A 17,956-nucleotide genomic window follows, 5' to 3' on the forward strand; every position below is an offset into this window, starting at 1 on the left:
TCTCTGCATATGTCCCACCGATAAAGCAGTGTTTTAAATGTTTACGGTATGATCATTTAGCTAAATTTTGTAAGAATTCAGCACGATGCTCCATATGCACAGAGGGGCATTCTTTTAAAGAATGCAAGGTTAATATTGAAAAAGCTAAGTGCATTAATTGCAATGGCAATCACATTGCCATCTCTGGCCAGTGCCCTATAAGACAAAAGAAAATTGCAAACAGTAAACCCAAGTCTTACGCTGACACCTTAAAAAATCCATTAAATTTTCCATCATTAAACAAACATCTGAATACTCAAGAAGTAATCCAAGCCATACTTTCAAACTCTGAAGCAATGACTCTACTAACTGAATCTATAGTAAAAGTTATTACTTTAAATAAAACTCAAAATATTAGTATAAGTTCACAATTTATTAGCTCAGCTATTAAAGAAACCATTCAGAATAAAAATAGCAAATCGTCACATTCAACCATCGAATCTTAAATATTGTACAGTGGAACGCTCAAAGTCTGTTAAGTAACAGACTTGAGTTCCAAAATTTTTTATACCAAAATAATATACATGTTGCTCTTATTTCAGAAACTTGGCTCAAGCCAAGCATTCAATTTAATATACGTGGTTATACCATTATTAGGAATGACTGCGGTAATGACCATAACGGCGTAGCAATATTAATTAAAAATGGTATAAATTTCTCTAAGCTCGATACTTTTTACGATGATTCGTTACAAAATGTAGTAATTGTTATTAAACTAAAACGTAAATCCATTTCTTTGGTTAGTTTTTATAGTCCTGGTAATAGTTTTCCTGGTTTTGAAAAGGCGAAGTTAGATCGTTTATTGTATACTATTCCGAAACCGTTAATAATTGCAGGCGATTTTAATGCCCATCACACTTTCTGGGGTTGTAGTCGTATAGATTCTCGGGGCAGAGCTATTATGGATTCCATGGATGACAATGACTTAATACTTTTAAATAATGGTCAACCGACAACTATAGGCTCTCATATTTGGAAACCGAACAGTCTAGATTTAACTATGGTATCTTCTTCTTTGTTTCTTTCTTGTGAATGGCAAGTTCATCAGGAATCTTTAGGCAGTTATCATCTGCCCACTATCACAAGATTTACTCTCGTAAGAGACGAACATGAACCCTCTATTTCCTCGAACAACATTCCTTTTCACAGCAACCTGAAATTAGTAAATTGGGATAATTATGAACAAGTTGTTAATGAAATGTTAATGAACTTTGAGATTGACAACTGTGATCTGCTCGATTCATACAGAAAGTTTTGTGCAATGATTCTATCGGCAATCGAATTTTCTGGACCTAGATTAAACCATAATACAACTGATAGTAATAATAACCGTCCTAGAAAGAGGTGTCAAGTACCTTGGTGGAATGCCAAATGTTCAAAAGTAGTAGAAGACTGCAAGAACGCGTACATTAATTTCAAAGCTAGTCTTAATAGTCAAAATTACATTATTTTCAAGCGTGCACAAGCCTTCAAAAAACGTACTCTAAAAGAAGAACGTCGCAAAAGTTGGTCTGAATTCTGCTCCTCAATAAATCGTTTGACATCAATAAGTCGCATTTGGGCTAAAATGAGAAAATTCAAAAAAAGCTTCTCAAGCTTTAATCTATTTTCTGACCTCAATTGGGTTCAGACATTTTTATATAAATACACACCTGATACTGTTTCACAACAGATAAGTATAGATAATGATCTTGGAGTAAATAGTGATAATTCATACATGATTGGTCCTTTTACTTTACAAGAGTTAAAATCTGCATTAGCTTCTAGAAAAGATTCCTCATGTGGCCTGGATTGGCTTTCCTATAGAATGTTTAAACTTTTAAATGTTCAAAATCTATCTATTTTCCTAAGTTTGTTAAATAGTCTATGGTCGTCTTCTATTATCCCAGAGGATTGGAAAACTGATTGTCTGGTACCAATATTAAAACCTGGCAAAGACTCAAATTTGGCTGATTCTTATCGTCCCATTACGCTTAGTTCCTGCGTTGGAAAAATTTTCGAACAATTAATAAAACAAAGATTAATTTTTCACATAGAAAGTAATAATCTTTTACCTCACAATCAGTTCGGCTTTCGTTGTGGTCGTTCTGCTTATGAGAGTTTACGTCATCTCTGTCTGGATATCCATGATGCTCGTTCCGAGAATAAAGTATTAGTTGGAGTTTTTTTAGACATTGTAGGGGCATTCAATAATGTAAATCTGGAAAAACTATCGTCAATTTTATTATCACTACAGGTACCTGGAAAAGTTGTAAATTGGATTTTTAATTTTTTGAACTACAGAAAAGTGTTTGTTAAGGTTAACAATCAGTTATTTGGTCCAAGGTATTCTTGTAGGGGTGTATCACAGGGTGGTGTATTGAGCCCTCTACTCTTTATCCTATTCATACATCAGCTAAATTCAATACTGGGGAGTGAAGTTTCTAATCTGCAGTTTGCAGATGATTTAGTTGTTTATTGTTCTGATACTAGTCTGTTACATGTACAATCAGTTCTCAACGTTGCACTCCAGAAACTTAAGAACTATTTTGATAGCCTTGGGCTAGAGGTCAGCATTGACAAAAGTAAAGTTGTTGTTTTTTCAAAAAAGGCTATTAAAAATAGGAATATCAATATTTTGTTCAATAATAATGTAATGTCTGTAGATAGGTCTGTAAAGTTTTTAGGTGTTATTTTTTCAAACAATTCTAGATGGAATAAGTATGCTGAAATCCTAGAAGCTCGTGCTTTAAATGCTTGTAATGTTTTAAAATCTTTGACAGGCACATATTGGGGTGCTGATCCAAGGATTTTATTAACATTGTATAAATCGTTAGTAAGGAGTCATTTTGAATATGCTTACTTTTGTTTTGCAGGAGTAGGTACTATAGTGGATAAATTAGAAAAGATACAAAACAAATGTTTGCGTATTATAATGGGTGCGATGCGAACTACTCCCATAGTGTCAATGCAGGTGGAATGTAATATACCTCCATTGGCACTTAGATTTAAATACTTACAATCAAAATTTTTTGCAAGGTTGCTCTCCATTAGTAATCATCCACTTCTTGTTAAACTGAGGCACACTATTAACAGGACTGCCAATATTAATTCTTATCTGTTGCAAGGTTTCTCTGAAACAGAACAAATTTTTAATGAACACAACATTTTTTCCAGCATAGTATGGCCTTGTTACTCTGGGTCATATAAATCTAAATTTATTCAGATTAAAATTGTAGTTAAAAAATTTTTAAAGTATAAGGAAGACATTTATAGGGAACTCGATAGGTGGCAGGGATATCATCAGATATATACAGATGGGTCTAGGAATAATGAAGCAGTCTCTATAGCTGTCTATGATAGTCAGGTCAAAAGTGGATTTGGGCATAGGCTGAATCCACTCACAAGCATATACTCAGCTGAATCCATAGCTGTATACACAGCTATGGAGCACATTCAAACACAGACTCACCAAAAGTGGATTATAATAACGGACAGTTTAAGCTTATTAATGGCATTACAAAATCCACAATTAAATTCAAAAACTAACTATATTATATATAAATTAAGGGAGTTGTATCACTTGCTGTCACAAAACAAGCAAATAGTCCTCTTCTGGACACCAGCCCACATTGGTGTGAATGGTAATGAGCAAGCAGATTATTTAGCAAAATTTATTACAAACCCGGCTCACAATCAATTAAGTAATAGCTTTTTAAACTTCCCAATTCCTTCTTCAGACGCTCTATCTCTTTTCAAACTCACATTACAGGAAGAATTTTATAACTTATGGCATCAGGTCGTAAAGGTAAAAGGAAAATGGCTAGCTACAATAAAGAAAAAGATCTCTTCCCCCTGGTTTACCCGGGGCAACAACTATATCAATAGAAAGTATTATACCACAATCTGTCGTTTGCGTCTAGGACATTGTAGTTTTGGTGCTCACCTTTTTAGGATTGGTGTTTTTGACTCTTCAACTTGTAGATATTGCAATAGTGCTGATGAAACCCTTGAACATATATTTTTTGATTGTCCACAGTTTAGTATTCAAAGGATGGTCCTTGTAGATCAACTTTTAAGTATTTTTAAAACTGCTGAAGATATCCCGCGCTCCCTTCAGCAAATATTAAGCATTCAAGAATGCTTCTCGGCAGTTTATGGCTTTATTGTTTCTACTATAAATGAAATCTAATTGTTATTTGTACATATGTATATAATACTAATTTGTTTGTTTTGTTTGAGATATTTGTTTTTCAGCTATTTCAGCTATATTCAGGATTTGACCGTTAAGAATATTGATCTTGACAAATGAAATGTACCAAAAATGACATTACAAGGATTTGACATTGGAAAAAGATGGAATGTGATAATACAAGAATTTGACAAAAAAAAATATTTTAAAAGAAGACATGGCTTCGGCCTAATTTAAAAAACATGACTCAATGAAAAAAAATAAGAATAAGACATGGCTCCGGCCTGATATATAAAAATATTTAAGACACAAAATACAAAAGACATGGCTGTATGGGCTTTGTTCTCTTTGCCTGTTCTGAATGGAACGAATTTAACCAAAAAAAAAAAAAAAAATGTCTATGAATAATACTATACTTGTAATAAAAAAAATCACATTCTCTATCAATGTCTATCACCTTTTATTTTTATAATAAGATTGAGTAAAAAAAATATTTTTCATTACTAATTTCATTAAAAAAATTATATGTGTCCACAGACAAAATTTAAAGTTTTATCTGTCTGAAGTAGTCGTTGGCGGGAAACATTAATTGTTATATAGAGCGTTACTAATAAATGTGTTTTTAACTTACCAAAAACAAACACTGACGATTTAAAACCTTTGTACATAAATAACCATACATAAAATGAGTGAGACCACAAAGACTGTGGAGAAAAGTAATGTTACAGAGTTCACAAGTGGACGTACGGACGAGAGATATGTGATTGGAAAATGCCACAGGTAACAACAAAATAATAACATAACATTACTTAATTATAGTATAGTGGCAACCGGAGGTTCCAGGAAAACTACGAAACATACTTATATGTATATTATAATAAAAATTACATTTTAAACTTATGTCCTATACCTAAGACTACATGATTGCTCCGATGTTAGGATAGCAATCCCATTCCATTGCTTGTGTGGTATCAGGAATCTTCTGGTTCACACGGCTTGGTGTTCGTTCCGCGGAGTCAGTAACGTCACTCATAATATGATACTTTATCCATACAACGATATTGCCCCGGCGATATTCATTTATTTTTAATATGTAGCGCGTACGTAACAACTTTCATAATATTTATTATATTGAAAATAACTGTTGAAGAAACACTGAGAAAGGGGATACAGCAGAGGGTATGCAAGAAACCACCGAGGAAACTGATAATGAAGAGGTAAAATATTTGAAATTACTCAAGCTATCCCAGTATTACACGAATAGTAAATATTAAGAAATTATTCGCCCTTATTTCTTAATAGTATTAACCTTAAAATTTTCACGCAATGATTATTACACAATACTTTACTTAAATCATATTGTATAGTTAGTTAAGATATATGAATAATGCACGCAACGTAACATTTTATTCACGCACCTTCGTCTAAGGAACTGTTGTAATAAAAGACCTTGGAAATAAAACTAATTTATTTTATACTTAATGCTTCGATAAAAAATGGTCTTTAAATCATTTGTTGCTCTCATTATGATTTAACCACTAGCATTATTTATATCTTCGCATTTAGTAACACTAATAAAACTTATTTATAAAATGTATAACTATTTTTATACGTTTTTAACTCCATATTGGACTTCATATAGTTAAAATCTTGTCTCCAATATCGGCGATAATTAATAATACTGATATCAATCCGCCAGTGTATACTAACAGTGTGCTGCAGAGCGGGCAGGATGGGAGCCGCGACCTATACTGTAGGCACCGGAGAGGTAACTCGGTATAACATAAATAGTCAGTATTAGATAAGGCTCTTTAAGTAGTCAAACGAACTAATATATATCATTAATGTTAAACTATTAACACCAAATTTAAATGAATTTTGCGAAAAAACAAAAATCATGTCTATAAAGTTATTTTAAGTTAATTATATTTGTAAATTAAAAATCAAATGGAAAATATAGAATGATGAATACAAAACCAGGATTCAGGTTGACAGGATTTGAACCTGCTAGCTCCAGGAGGTAGGGTTCCAGTTACTTAATCACAATATAACCCGAATTCGAATCCTTCTGGGTTCGATAAATTTATCATTTTGATTTAAGTATGAGCTCAACATTGCTTTAATGTAAAAAAAAACACAATGATGCGTGCTTAAGTGAAGCTAAAATACAATTAACTTATTATTTGAATCAATCGTCACTAGTTACACATACTGGAAGAGATAGTGGATCGTCCGCCGGATCATCAGCTGTTCCAGGCGTTGTTCCACCAGACGGAGCCGGTCAGGGTGGTGGTGGACGGCAAGGCTCAGGGCTCCTTCATCGCCGTCCTCAAGAAACTGGTGTTCAGCGACGACACTGAAGCCAGGTGCAAGCTCGACATGGTTTCCGCCAAGGAATACAGTGTGTTGACAATAAACTTATATACCAGATTCTATCCAGATATCCTTATCTTAATTATTCAATAATAAAAAAGGTTGATTCTAAATCCTACTGAATTCTGTTCCACGTATGTTATCTTCCAAGATTTCGAAGCATGTAAGCGACGTATTTTCTCCCTCTCCCTCCCCCACGAGCCCGTCAACTGTTCCGACGAAGAGAGAACTCTGTTCGTGCGGACGGTGGTAGACTTTTCCCAGACTCAGACCGTCCACGCGCTGGGTGCCATGCTCAGGTACCTGGACCTGAACTGGTCCAACTGGAGCATGAACCTCCACAGCAGACCGGAATACCTCAGCTTGAAGAGAATATCTTTGTAAGATTCCCTTTAGTATTGTTAACTTGAAATAATATGTATTAATGATAAAATTGTTAAGGAACCATAAACGTCGCTAGGATGTAATATGTACCTATATTCTACTGATTTTGTAAATGATAAATTTTGTCATACACGGATGTTTTTTACTTTTTCACCCAAAAACTGCTGAAAGGATTTTGTCGAAACAATGTAGACATCAGAATAACGTTTGGATCCATCACAGAAAGGTCCCAGAGAACGCGACGAGTTATATATCATATGAAGTAATTTTTCACCAGGTGGTTACCGGGTGGTTACTACCGACCGTATCTGATTCATAAAGCGCACATAATTCACTTCTGTATGAACCTGACGCCAATTTCAAGACAACATCGCTGGTCTTAACTAGCTAAGATAAAAAAAATTGGGAGCAACTAAAATTGAATCCCTCAAACTTTTGTTACCTTCCGAATTTCCCTCAACAGACAAGACATCGTATCGATAGACGAGGACACGTACAAAGGACTCCAGATCTTCAGTTCTCTGTCCCACCCCAGCGGCTTCAAGAGAGGAGTTCGAGGGACCAACAAGGAAGGACTCAGTCTGTTTCAGCTGTTTAGCAAATGTTCCTCCAAAGTTGGTCATCGACGTATGAGGTACAACGGTTATGAGGGCTGGTGAAGAATAGATTACGTGAATGAGTCTAACATAGGACTTACATTCCTATACATGGATCGAGGCAGTCTTTTAAGCGAATGCAATACACTTTGGTGCCATTTCTATTTATTTTTTTTATAATACATCTTGCTTCAGTATATTTAAGTACAAACATAACTGGCATATCTGGCCCAAAGAGAGATAATTCTCTGATAACAAATCGTTTTTTATTAGAGTGTTCCTGCGACACCCAACGACGGACCTTAAAATTTTAAAGAGACGACAACAAGCAATCGCCTTCTTCATGAGACCGCAGAGTGACTCCCTGTTCAGGAATATATGCGCGTCTCTGAGATTTGTGAAAAACGTCAATGTAACTAGACATCTCAGATCATGTCAGAGCAAGCCTGGTCCTGTACGGATTTTATAGCGGTGTTAATGTTCCAGGGTATCCTCACTAAAATAAAAGCATTATCAGCTAAACCGTATCAATGGAAATCCTTGTACAACGTAAGATATTAAGTCTTCTTTCTCTCTAACTCCCGCCCTTGTTTCTTTTCTACTTATATATTTCAGTCACTTGTCTTATCAGTGCCACTCTTATCACTCCTACATCCCGTCTAACACACTTCACCCATCTCCTCTCTTCACCTCTCTATCCACCAACATCAACACAACAACAACATCTACTCTCCTAACTTTCTCACTCACATTCCTATCTGCCCTTTCTTGTCACTCCACATATCCATCTCAAAATCTTATTAATGTAATTGTCCCTCATCCGTTCTCTCACCTACCAACACTCACCTCTATTCAATATGACAGGTCTTGTTACTCCCCCATATATTCACCCCCTTAATTAAGAGAAGCATTCTAGTTTTGCATATATTGTCTTAGTTCCTAACGCACTTTCATTAAGCCAGAGTTGATTTTCTTGCTGATAGATAGAACGATGTCCCATGACCTTCAAAAGTGACCCAAGATAGCTAAAATCGAAATAGACAGAGAATTGTCTCATCAGTTGTTATGGACGTGAGACTGGAGATACTGTCCAAACTATATATATAATTGTTTGATTTATTTGAAGGTCAACTTTCCCCAATCTCCGTTCTTCTCGTCTAGTCTTCAAGTCATAGTCACATTCTATAGCGAAAACGATGTCGTCGACAAAAAAGTTACACCAGGACACCTTCTGATTAACGGCTGTCATGGTATCAATTACCAACAGGAAGAGAAGAGGGCTTTAGGCTGACCCTCTGATTGTATATTCTTGAGCATTGCTCTTGTTTCAGAATATGGGCACCAAATAGCTGTTCCACCATTCTTTAAAAGCACAATAGCCTTTTGGAATATAACGCTGTCTACTCCTAGCAAGTTCCACACTTTTACTCGTATCCCTGGTCTTACTTCAAGATCCCTCCATTCTCAGTCTCTCAACATAAGCCCGGCTTATTTTTCTCACTTAACCCACACCACTTCGTCCACTCTCCAGCTCTCGTGTTGAACCACTTTCTTTATTCATAATCTTTCCAAACCATCTCTTCCATCTCCCTTTACTTGAAGTCACATAAACGCTCAACTCTTCCCGCACTGCAACCTCATTTTAGAGGTCACATTATTGCCTGCATTTTATTTATAAATTATATAGAATCTTAATATTTATATAATGCCTACGGATCGCTTCCACAGACTTTATACCACGTGGTGCTTATATGCGAAATGTGTGAAAATACCAAAAACGAATATTTGGAACAATTGGCGTCTTTCGACACGAACAAGCTGTATGAGGTATCATAGTGGATCAAACATTCTTATCCGTCAAACGACAAACTGTACAGGTTTGTTTGTTGTGGTACAGATGGCGCTCTATATGAATAGGATCATAGACTTCGATGCCTCCAAGACTGAAGGCAAATTCACGGTGAAGGCTGGCGTCGACTCCGAGCTTGACATCAGTGAGTCACTACGAACTATCCAACAAATTCTGGACACGGTTCAATATAAGCATACCGGGACCAGAACGTGGCGTCGGATATTGTAAAGAGGAGGATTAAATGTAGTGTAAATATTGTTATAAAGAGAAACAAACAATGGCGAGTCTTCACGGCCTGATGACTGAGACGGCGAAGGTGGAGCTGGAGCGGCTGCCGAGCTACATCGAAGAGTGCACCATGATGTACATGCCGCATCTGGGGTACCTGCTGGGGGTCCGGGTGTGGAGGGACGACCTCGCGCCCGGGGACAAGGAGCTGCGACACATGAGGTTCATGGTACGGACGGAGCACAGCCCACGGAACACGTCGCCGCACTCACATGTAAACGATTGTTAAAAGTTTCAGAACAACGACTACATACACTACAAGAGCAAAGGATGCGAGGGTGAGGCTGAAGGCTATTCTAAACATTACTGGGACCTGATTCCAGTCTCACACGAGAGCGAACTGTATTCATAATTGTAAAGCTTATGATATCTCTCCTCATGGCGTGTAGAGCTGGACGTGTTGCTGGGCGACACGTACCCGGAGGTGGCGGCTCACGAGACACGCATCATGATGAGGCTGACGGCCGTACTGCTGGAACACCTGCACACTCTCACCGACCTCGTGGACCGCTGCGCAGAGCTCGATTGGTGACTATCTTTACCACTATCCCCTCCTTCATACATTAGAGGAGGCGCCGGTTCGAACCCTGCTCGTGTCGTGTGTGAGCTCAACATTGTTTCAATGTTAAAACATTATACAGTATCCTATTTACTACTCAGCTCCCCCACCGCCACACACGCCGGTAACAATCATCCAATTTAAACTGTATACATGACGTATTAAACCGCTCAATCTGTTATATACAGTGTGATGACGATATCGAAGGTGTGCAAGGAGTACAGCTTCGTCCAGCCCTCGCTGACCGCGGAGAAGAGGCTGGTGATACAGCAGGGCCGGCACCCGCTGCTGCTGGCGGCCGGCGACCCCGCTGTCCCCAACGACCTGCGCTGCTCCGAGCACCGCGGGTACATCAAGATCATCAGCGGACCCAACTCCAGCGGGAAGTCCGTCTACATCAGGCAGACCGGTCCGGCATACACTGACACACGCAGAACTCGATATACTTACTCATTAAACAAACACTGCTTCAAAGCACCTACATTCAAAGAAATCATTAAATTCATATAACATCCCAGAGGACATTGGTGCGTCGAGGTCCCAGACCAAACATACATGTATTCGCGAATTATAAAGTGCGTTGTGAGTCTAATAGAGCTCACGGCTCCTTGGGAAACCAACATCCCCAAAGACCATGCCATCAAGGACAACAAGTATTACAAGCTCACTAAGGGGCCACCCATAAAGTACGTCACACGTTGAAAGGGAGTGAGGGTATAACTGAAGTGTGACATCGTGTGATAAGGGGCATAGGGGGGGGTGGTCATAGGTATAGGTGAGCGTTTGCCGCGCGTTAGATAGGGGCCCCTTAAAGCTACATCTGGCAAGTCCCAGGCACTGTTTAAGCTCCTCTCCCTGCAACGCGGATGTTCCCGGCGCCCGCACAGTCAATCCATGGAATGACGAGAGATTTCGTCTCATTAATATTTGAGTAATTTTTTTTATTTCAATTTAATAATTTCATCATATCCTAAAACGACGTTGGGAAAACATAAAAATTTTTGACTGAAATCTCCTCAACGCCCCTTCACCAGAAGTCAGTGTAGAATGTCCTAACTACGATCCTCAATGTCCCAGGTCTGATAGTGTACTTGGCGCACATCGGAAGCTTCGTGCCGGCGGAAAGCGCCACCGTAGGCATCGTTACTCACATATTCTCTCGGATTCAATGCACGGAGAGTATCGCCACGCACATGTCCGCCTTCCTGATAGACCTCCGGCAGGTAGGTCCGAGGATCTACGGAGATTTAACACAAATCTGATCGTAGAACTTCATGCGAAAAATTTCACGTAATCCAGTTGTTAATCTTAGCACGTGCTAGTTCTCGACGTTGGTTTAACCTGGTAGCTGCCCTCGCCCGCTACCAAGTTCCTAATCATCAGATCATCAACTTACACTTCCAGATGTCGCTAGCCGTCCGCACGTGTTCCAGCCGGTCGCTGGTGCTGGTGGAGGAGGCGGGGGCGGGCACGGCGGCGGCTGGAGGTCTGGCGCTCCAGGCGGCCGCGATACACTCGCTGACGTCACTCTCCCCCTTCACCCTACTAGCCACACACAGCGACCTTCGACCGTACGTCATAGACAACACACGAGTCACGTTCATGGTGAGGATGAGGGACACAACAACGACCAGGCGCTGCCCACCAAGGGCCACTGACATGAATCAGGGGACAATAGATTCTATTATGTTGTACCTTCCCCATCCTCGTACAATCTGAATGTGACCCATCACGAGACATTTCCATCGGTCAGTACATGGACTACGTGATCCGAGACGGCGAGCCCGTGTTCCTCTACCGGGCGGTGGAGGACGACGGAGGCCGGGGGGCGAAGGCCGACGAGGGCCTGGCGCTGCAAGTGGCGGCCTCTAGCGGACTACCGGCCGGGGTGCTGGACAGAGCACGGGACGTACTGGACGCTATACGAGTGAGTCCGTCCCATTATCACCTCGACCTCATCAAAAATACTACAATGTAGGTTAAATTCATCAAATTCTTGTTACAGAGTAACTCGTTGCCGCAACCCAACAGGAAGGTAACGGAGAAACTGAACAAAATGACTGAAATAATAAAACACGAACTACAAGCGGATGACATTTAATGACAACACGCGACCAGCTCCGACACACCGCGGGTAGTAGAAACATGTCAGAATATAATGAAACTTACACACTAATGTTGTTGGCCTTGTTTGGAATGTACGGTGGCGACACAGACAGACACACACGGCCTTCATACACTTAATAAAAAATATATTAACAACTTTTTATAAATATGGCTTTAAATAACATCTCCATATACATACACAACACTTTACTGTAGGTGTTATAACAAAGCTTCAGCTAACATAGCTTATATGAGCTCAGCCCTGGGTTACTAAGCACGGCTGAGCCTTAACAAACAATATATAATAATTTTAAGATTCAATACGAATGTAATAATAAAATTAAAACAACCAAAGATGTGTATCACAGCGTGACGGATATGTCCCTAACAAATAATATAACACTCAGCCGCTGACTGTGAACTTCCATTGCTCCTTGTTCCTAATCTCTGATATCTCTTCCTTTCTCTTAACCTCTGTATCTTTCTTCTCTACATATTCTTCATCTTCCTCATCAGCTCCTCCAGGTCCTCCTCGGCCGCCACCGCCGAGCTGGTCTCCGGTGTACTACTGTCTCCCGCCATCGCGTACGCCACCTACACACATTTAATTACAGTTTAGTAATTTCTTTCAATACAATCTTTATTATAAATATTTTTTCTTTAAAATATTCAATTGTCTGTCATTGTTCTTATTTATGACTAGCTCTGCCTGCGACTTTGTGCGTGGAAAATATTTATTACAAGTTTACATTGTCCCTTTGCAGTCTCTTTGACATTTATTACAATGTCTCTTAGCAAAACCGGCCCAGCGACCCTTTTATACACAGTAACCCGATTACTAGAACATCCTAAACATTCTCGTTTATATTTCTACTTATTACAAAAATTAACAATAGTTTCGTCCACTCGTCACGAGATGGCGCTGCCGTCTCAATGTCGAGAACATACTACAATATTTTCTACAACATTCCAAGCCGCAGTTTCAGCCCGCGCGGCAATAGTATATATTTGTAAAGACGACGCACCTGAACCCCTTCCACGAGCTTCAATCCCACGGACTCTTCTTCAGGAGAGTTCTCATCCACCAGACTGATACCTGATGTTAGGGAAATCATCGATTTGGCTTAAAATTGCAATTTAAATAAAACTATAACAATATTAGAACTATAATAATGTATCCTGACCCCACTCGTTGTCTTCGTGTAAGGGCGCTGGGTCTTCCGTGACCTCGGTGGCGAGCTCCACCGCGGGCCTCGACGAGTATTCCGACTGACGCTGGCGGCAGAACGAGTCGTCACACTGAGGGTTCGGCTGCGGAAAAGGAACTGGTTGAGCTCAAGGTCACGATACCATAACATACAATATGTGATAATGACTACCTTCAAACTCATCCGAGGAAAGTAGTCAGTCATAGCGCTGTACCCCAAATAGTGGGACACGTTACCGAAACTCAGCAGATACTTCAACGTGTTCTGAACTGGAAACAGACAAAATGTATCAGAACATCAAGATTTACAATCTCTGCTATAACTATGATGGGAGTTTTGTGGTGTGGTAGTACCGAGGAATCCGGCCACGATACCCATAGTGGTGGGGAGCGAGGCGGCGCACACTCCATCACGCTTCAAGGTCTTCTCGTCGATATTAGACGCCACCACCAGCGGCGGCGCGCACTGGAGACCACAATATATGATAAAAACACTACCAAGTACCAACAGACCCAGCGCTTGATAGAACACATGATAGTTCACTTGGAGAGGTTACTGAACTGAAATACTGGATACCACACGGGTCCAAACCCTGTCGCGTATTATATAGGAAATATATTATGTACTAGACTTCAGATAACAGATTAAGAATTTAGACAAGTCTCAAAAAGATTACTTTACAGAAACTTAAGGAGTTTATCTGGTCTTAATTGTACATAATCACAAATTTTTATTACAACTATATCTGTCTGTCTGTCTCTATCAGTCTCTGTCTCAATAAAAGTATATTTACTGCAAAGCAAGCAGTCTCCCCCGGTATGATGAACTGTATATGTCCAGACACAGCATTCTCACTAACACCAGACTCAAACCACTTCTGATTGAGTTCATTGCAGGCCATGTTGATGGCCATGCGAGCCTCGAAATTATCGACACAGCTCAGCACCAGGTCTACAGGGCCGTCGGTTAAGCTGCCTGTTCTGTTGGGGACAAAATATTTAATATATAACAACACATTTCTAATACAAAAAAGGATATTATAACTAAAATCATTAAAAAATACCTAATAGTATCACAGAAATTTTGGAAATTGTCGACCGTAGTGATATTGTAGTTGTATGCATCAATGGTGACATCTGGGTTGATGGCTCTTAATGTGGCTGACGCTGCATCAACCTTACTCAGGCCGGCCTGATGTGGTTGGAAGAACAGACGGTTCATGTTGGCCAACTCCACTTTGTCATAATCGAAGAGGATTAACTGAAATTATATTAAAACCTCATTTTAGAATTCAATAACAGAAAGAGCTAAATGCCTACTGAGTAATATACATTAAAACATTGCTTTACTCTTTGTATAATAATATAAAGAGAAATAGAATCATCTGTACCACTCCATTGTTGGACTAAGATCTCCATATAGGAATTATAGGAATTGTTAATAAACAAAGAATTTTGTTTATAACATAATGCTAAAATAGTATATCTAAGTATCTACTGTGTTCCAGTAACCTTTCCGATACCACATCTTGTCAACATCTCCGCAGTGACACTGCCGACTCCACCCACACCGACTACAGCTACTGACATCTCACGGATCTTCTCATAGTTGTTCACTATACCCATACGCTTTAAAGCCATGAGTCGGCTGTCAATAAAATAAATTAATTAAAAACAATATTGAACAAAGTGGAATTGTATAATCTATTATTTTCCCAATGACCAGAAAATCCATGAAATAATTGGCAGCCTCTATTAACAACTATAGTATTTTATTAGTTGTTTATCTTTTAAAGTGTATAAGAAAATAAAATGAATATCTAGAATTGTATTCAGATACAAAATGGATTATATGTTACTAAAAAGCATTTATGTAAATAAATTAACCGCAGATAAAAAGGTTGAAATTAATTTAACAATATAATAAATGAATAATAAGAAGGCTTAATACAACATATGCTATGAATAAACAATTTACCTGTAGGGATTGGAATCTACTACTTCAGAAGACATAACTTCGATTTTTTGTCGGACTGCTCCAACATTTCCCTTCACTGCTGCGAGTTTAGCTTCCAATTCAGACACTTTCTTCTGCAATTCTTCTAAAGAAGACATTTTTAATTCAATATATAAAACTTTTACGTTGATACAAAATATCGAATTCCGTACAAATTCAATGACAAATATTTAACAGCTGACACGTTGACATTTCGGCCACGGGAATTACCGCGTTCTACATAAGAATTCTTAATATTTTATGCTCTTATATTATCTACTATTGAATTAAGTGGTTTGTTTTAATCGAATGAAACAATGTTATTAATTTCTATAAATAACAATAGTACTTTTAGAATCTATAAGTAGAATTGCGTAAAAGGTCTCAAAGATTTGTGGAAGAAAATCCAAGTAAGGAATAAACAAAATAGACTTACAAAGATATGCAGCGTTATTTGTCAAGGTCAAATACCATACGTGGGCTTACTGAAAATTACATTGCAAAAATGATTTTCTCCGACAACAAATTAGGAACTCAAGTTTATAAGAATTATCTAATGAAGTACTTGAATCTAAAGTAAAATCAGTTAATTAACAGAATCAATATATCTACCGGCCATCCCTTTATATAAAAAAGATCTCATTATGATGAACACAAATCAACCCAAATTACTTTCTAACACTGTGATGACAACCTTGCCTCAAAATGAATGTTTTATAAGATAATAAAATATAATACATCTAACCTCATTATTAACTGATCGGATGAAATATCAACCACATTGAACAATAGATATGACACATTTAATAACCGAAACGTACTTACAAGTTTTTGTTACGAAATCATGAATACGACACCATCCGTTCAATAAATATATACAGATTAATTAAACATAATTTTAATGTGTACGGGAATAACATAATAGGACAATAAATAAAGACCAAGTAAAACAATTCTAGTCAATATGATACAACTCATGCAGGGAGTGCGTTAAATGCATGCATGCATGCTTTTTTATTCTTAGCTAAGTATTTTTTTGTCACAAATACTATTTTAAATGTAACTGATTTCAATAACATTCCTAACATTTAAATAACGTATGACTCGCAAATTTTATATCTGTGGTTAAAAATTATCACTAAAACCTTTCAAAGATGATTGTAATGAATATTTTATAGCATTCAAAAAGTGATGTATTTTCATACTTTATCTGCGAGAATTCATGTTGTAAATATTTCGGCAGGGGGAATTTATTATATTTTCATTATATATGTTAACGGAAATGTATGTAATACGTCATTGTATACATGGGAGGGTATTGCTTCGCGTGATCCGGCGATCGCGCAGTGCCTTGTAAACTGTCACGTCGCTATTGTTTAAAAATGGCTGCCGAATCACGCATCGCGCTTATGAAAGATCGATTTTATAGGACCTTGGCGTCATTAAGAATATTAACAAACGCTAAAAACACTGCTTTTATTGGAGATGAACGTTACAAAGAGTTAATTGAAGAAGTTTCTATAACAAAAACATATGCTAGAAAGACTTCTCGTGATTATTGGTTAGGTTAGGTTAGGTCAATTTATTATTATTTCACGGTATGACTGTTACCTGATTGTCTCAGTAAGTGTTATAATAAAAAATATTATTAACCACGTGTTTTATTACAGAACTTACTTTACACATTTTCTAATACGATATTGGAATTATATACAATACCGAGGAAATTTATACATTTCCTAGGATATCTATGTATTAAATAGTTTTTGAAACCATTTTTATACATTTCCTAAATAGTATAGGATTTGTACACATTTCCTAGGATTTGTATACAATACCTTGATTTTATACATTTCCGGTAACATATACATAAAATCAAATCAAATCAAATCAAATCGTGATGAAAAAATATGTTATTGTAAGCATTTTATAAAAAAAGTACATTTTTCTCAGCATCCACTAGAACAATATTAAATAAGGTGATCCTATTTGATGCCGAGGTTGGGGGTTTAAAAACTATGAGGAAACTAAGAGAAAGTTATTGAACATTATAATTACACATTTTAGGGAGTTTTACGAGATTATATTAAATCTAACATTCATTGCTGTGATGATACTGTTGAAAACATAATTATTAAAAAAATGATTTTTTTTTAATATAACAACATTTAAAATTGCGATCAAAGTGAATATAAAGTTAAAATAATTATGTTGTTGTGATATTATGGCGGCCACAGCTCAAACTTATTAAGTACAATATTATTTTCACAGTAAAATCCTTACGATCACCAAGACACCACAAATATTTACAATTTGCGATAAAAATAATTTTGAAATTTTTATTTTTCTTCATTTTGCAAATTAGATTATTAAAAGTACGACTTG

General features: G+C 37.6%; 2 protein-coding genes and 2 long non-coding RNA genes across 12 annotated transcripts; 2 read left to right on the top strand and 2 right to left on the bottom strand.

Annotated features, from left to right (window-relative positions):
• Positions 1–393: 393 nt before the first annotated feature.
• Positions 394–4,107, bottom strand: LOC116777602 (uncharacterized). Of its 8 annotated transcripts, XR_009753947.1 has the most exons (7): positions 3,965–4,107; positions 3,039–3,152; positions 2,094–2,279; positions 1,692–2,019; positions 1,522–1,601; positions 1,395–1,431; positions 394–1,192 (listed from the first exon to the last, which is right to left on the bottom strand). It is a non-coding gene; the product is annotated as an uncharacterized LOC116777602 (long non-coding RNA). The 8 variants fall into 8 exon arrangements; XR_009753953.1 differs by lacking the exon at positions 1,395–1,431 and having other exon boundaries at positions 2,094–2,239; XR_009753951.1 differs by lacking the exon at positions 1,395–1,431 and having other exon boundaries at positions 2,094–2,248.
• Positions 3,348–4,163, top strand: LOC133320835 (uncharacterized). The gene is made up of 2 exons (XR_009753954.1): positions 3,348–3,662; positions 4,058–4,163. It is a non-coding gene; the product is annotated as an uncharacterized LOC133320835 (long non-coding RNA).
• Positions 4,164–4,895: 732 nt separating this feature from the next.
• Positions 4,896–12,470, top strand: LOC116778834 (mutS protein homolog 5-like). Its single transcript, XM_032672885.2, has 18 exons — positions 4,896–4,990; positions 5,361–5,427; positions 5,910–5,978; positions 6,413–6,611; positions 6,735–6,963; positions 7,431–7,601; positions 7,837–7,975; positions 8,050–8,112; positions 9,292–9,390; positions 9,461–9,557; positions 9,682–9,872; positions 9,936–9,981; positions 10,093–10,231; positions 10,451–10,671; positions 11,340–11,485; positions 11,667–11,867; positions 12,016–12,189; positions 12,268–12,470. Exons 1-18 carry the CDS (start codon positions 4,896–4,898, stop codon positions 12,361–12,363), a joined length of 2,442 nt encoding a protein of 813 aa, XP_032528776.2. The 3' UTR covers positions 12,364–12,470.
• On the bottom strand, positions 12,344–16,434 carry LOC116778837 (ubiquitin-like modifier-activating enzyme 5). Of its 2 annotated transcripts, XM_061529685.1 has the most exons (10): positions 16,317–16,434; positions 15,554–15,677; positions 15,088–15,223; positions 14,640–14,836; positions 14,370–14,556; positions 13,930–14,041; positions 13,748–13,845; positions 13,553–13,679; positions 13,394–13,464; positions 12,344–12,962 (listed from the first exon to the last, which is right to left on the bottom strand). In XM_061529685.1, exons 2-10 carry the CDS (start codon positions 15,586–15,588, stop codon positions 12,858–12,860), a joined length of 1,068 nt encoding a protein of 355 aa, XP_061385669.1. In that variant the 5' UTR covers positions 15,589–15,677; positions 16,317–16,434; the 3' UTR covers positions 12,344–12,857. The 2 variants fall into 2 exon arrangements, with proteins under 2 accessions (XP_061385669.1, XP_032528778.2); XM_032672887.2 differs by lacking the exon at positions 16,317–16,434 and having other exon boundaries at positions 15,554–15,799.
• Between the last annotated feature and the right edge of the window lie 1,522 nt (positions 16,435–17,956).

This window comes from Danaus plexippus, chromosome 6 (assembly GCF_018135715.1).
Source record: "Danaus plexippus chromosome 6, MEX_DaPlex, whole genome shotgun sequence".
NCBI lineage: Eukaryota > Metazoa > Arthropoda > Insecta > Lepidoptera > Nymphalidae > Danaus > Danaus plexippus.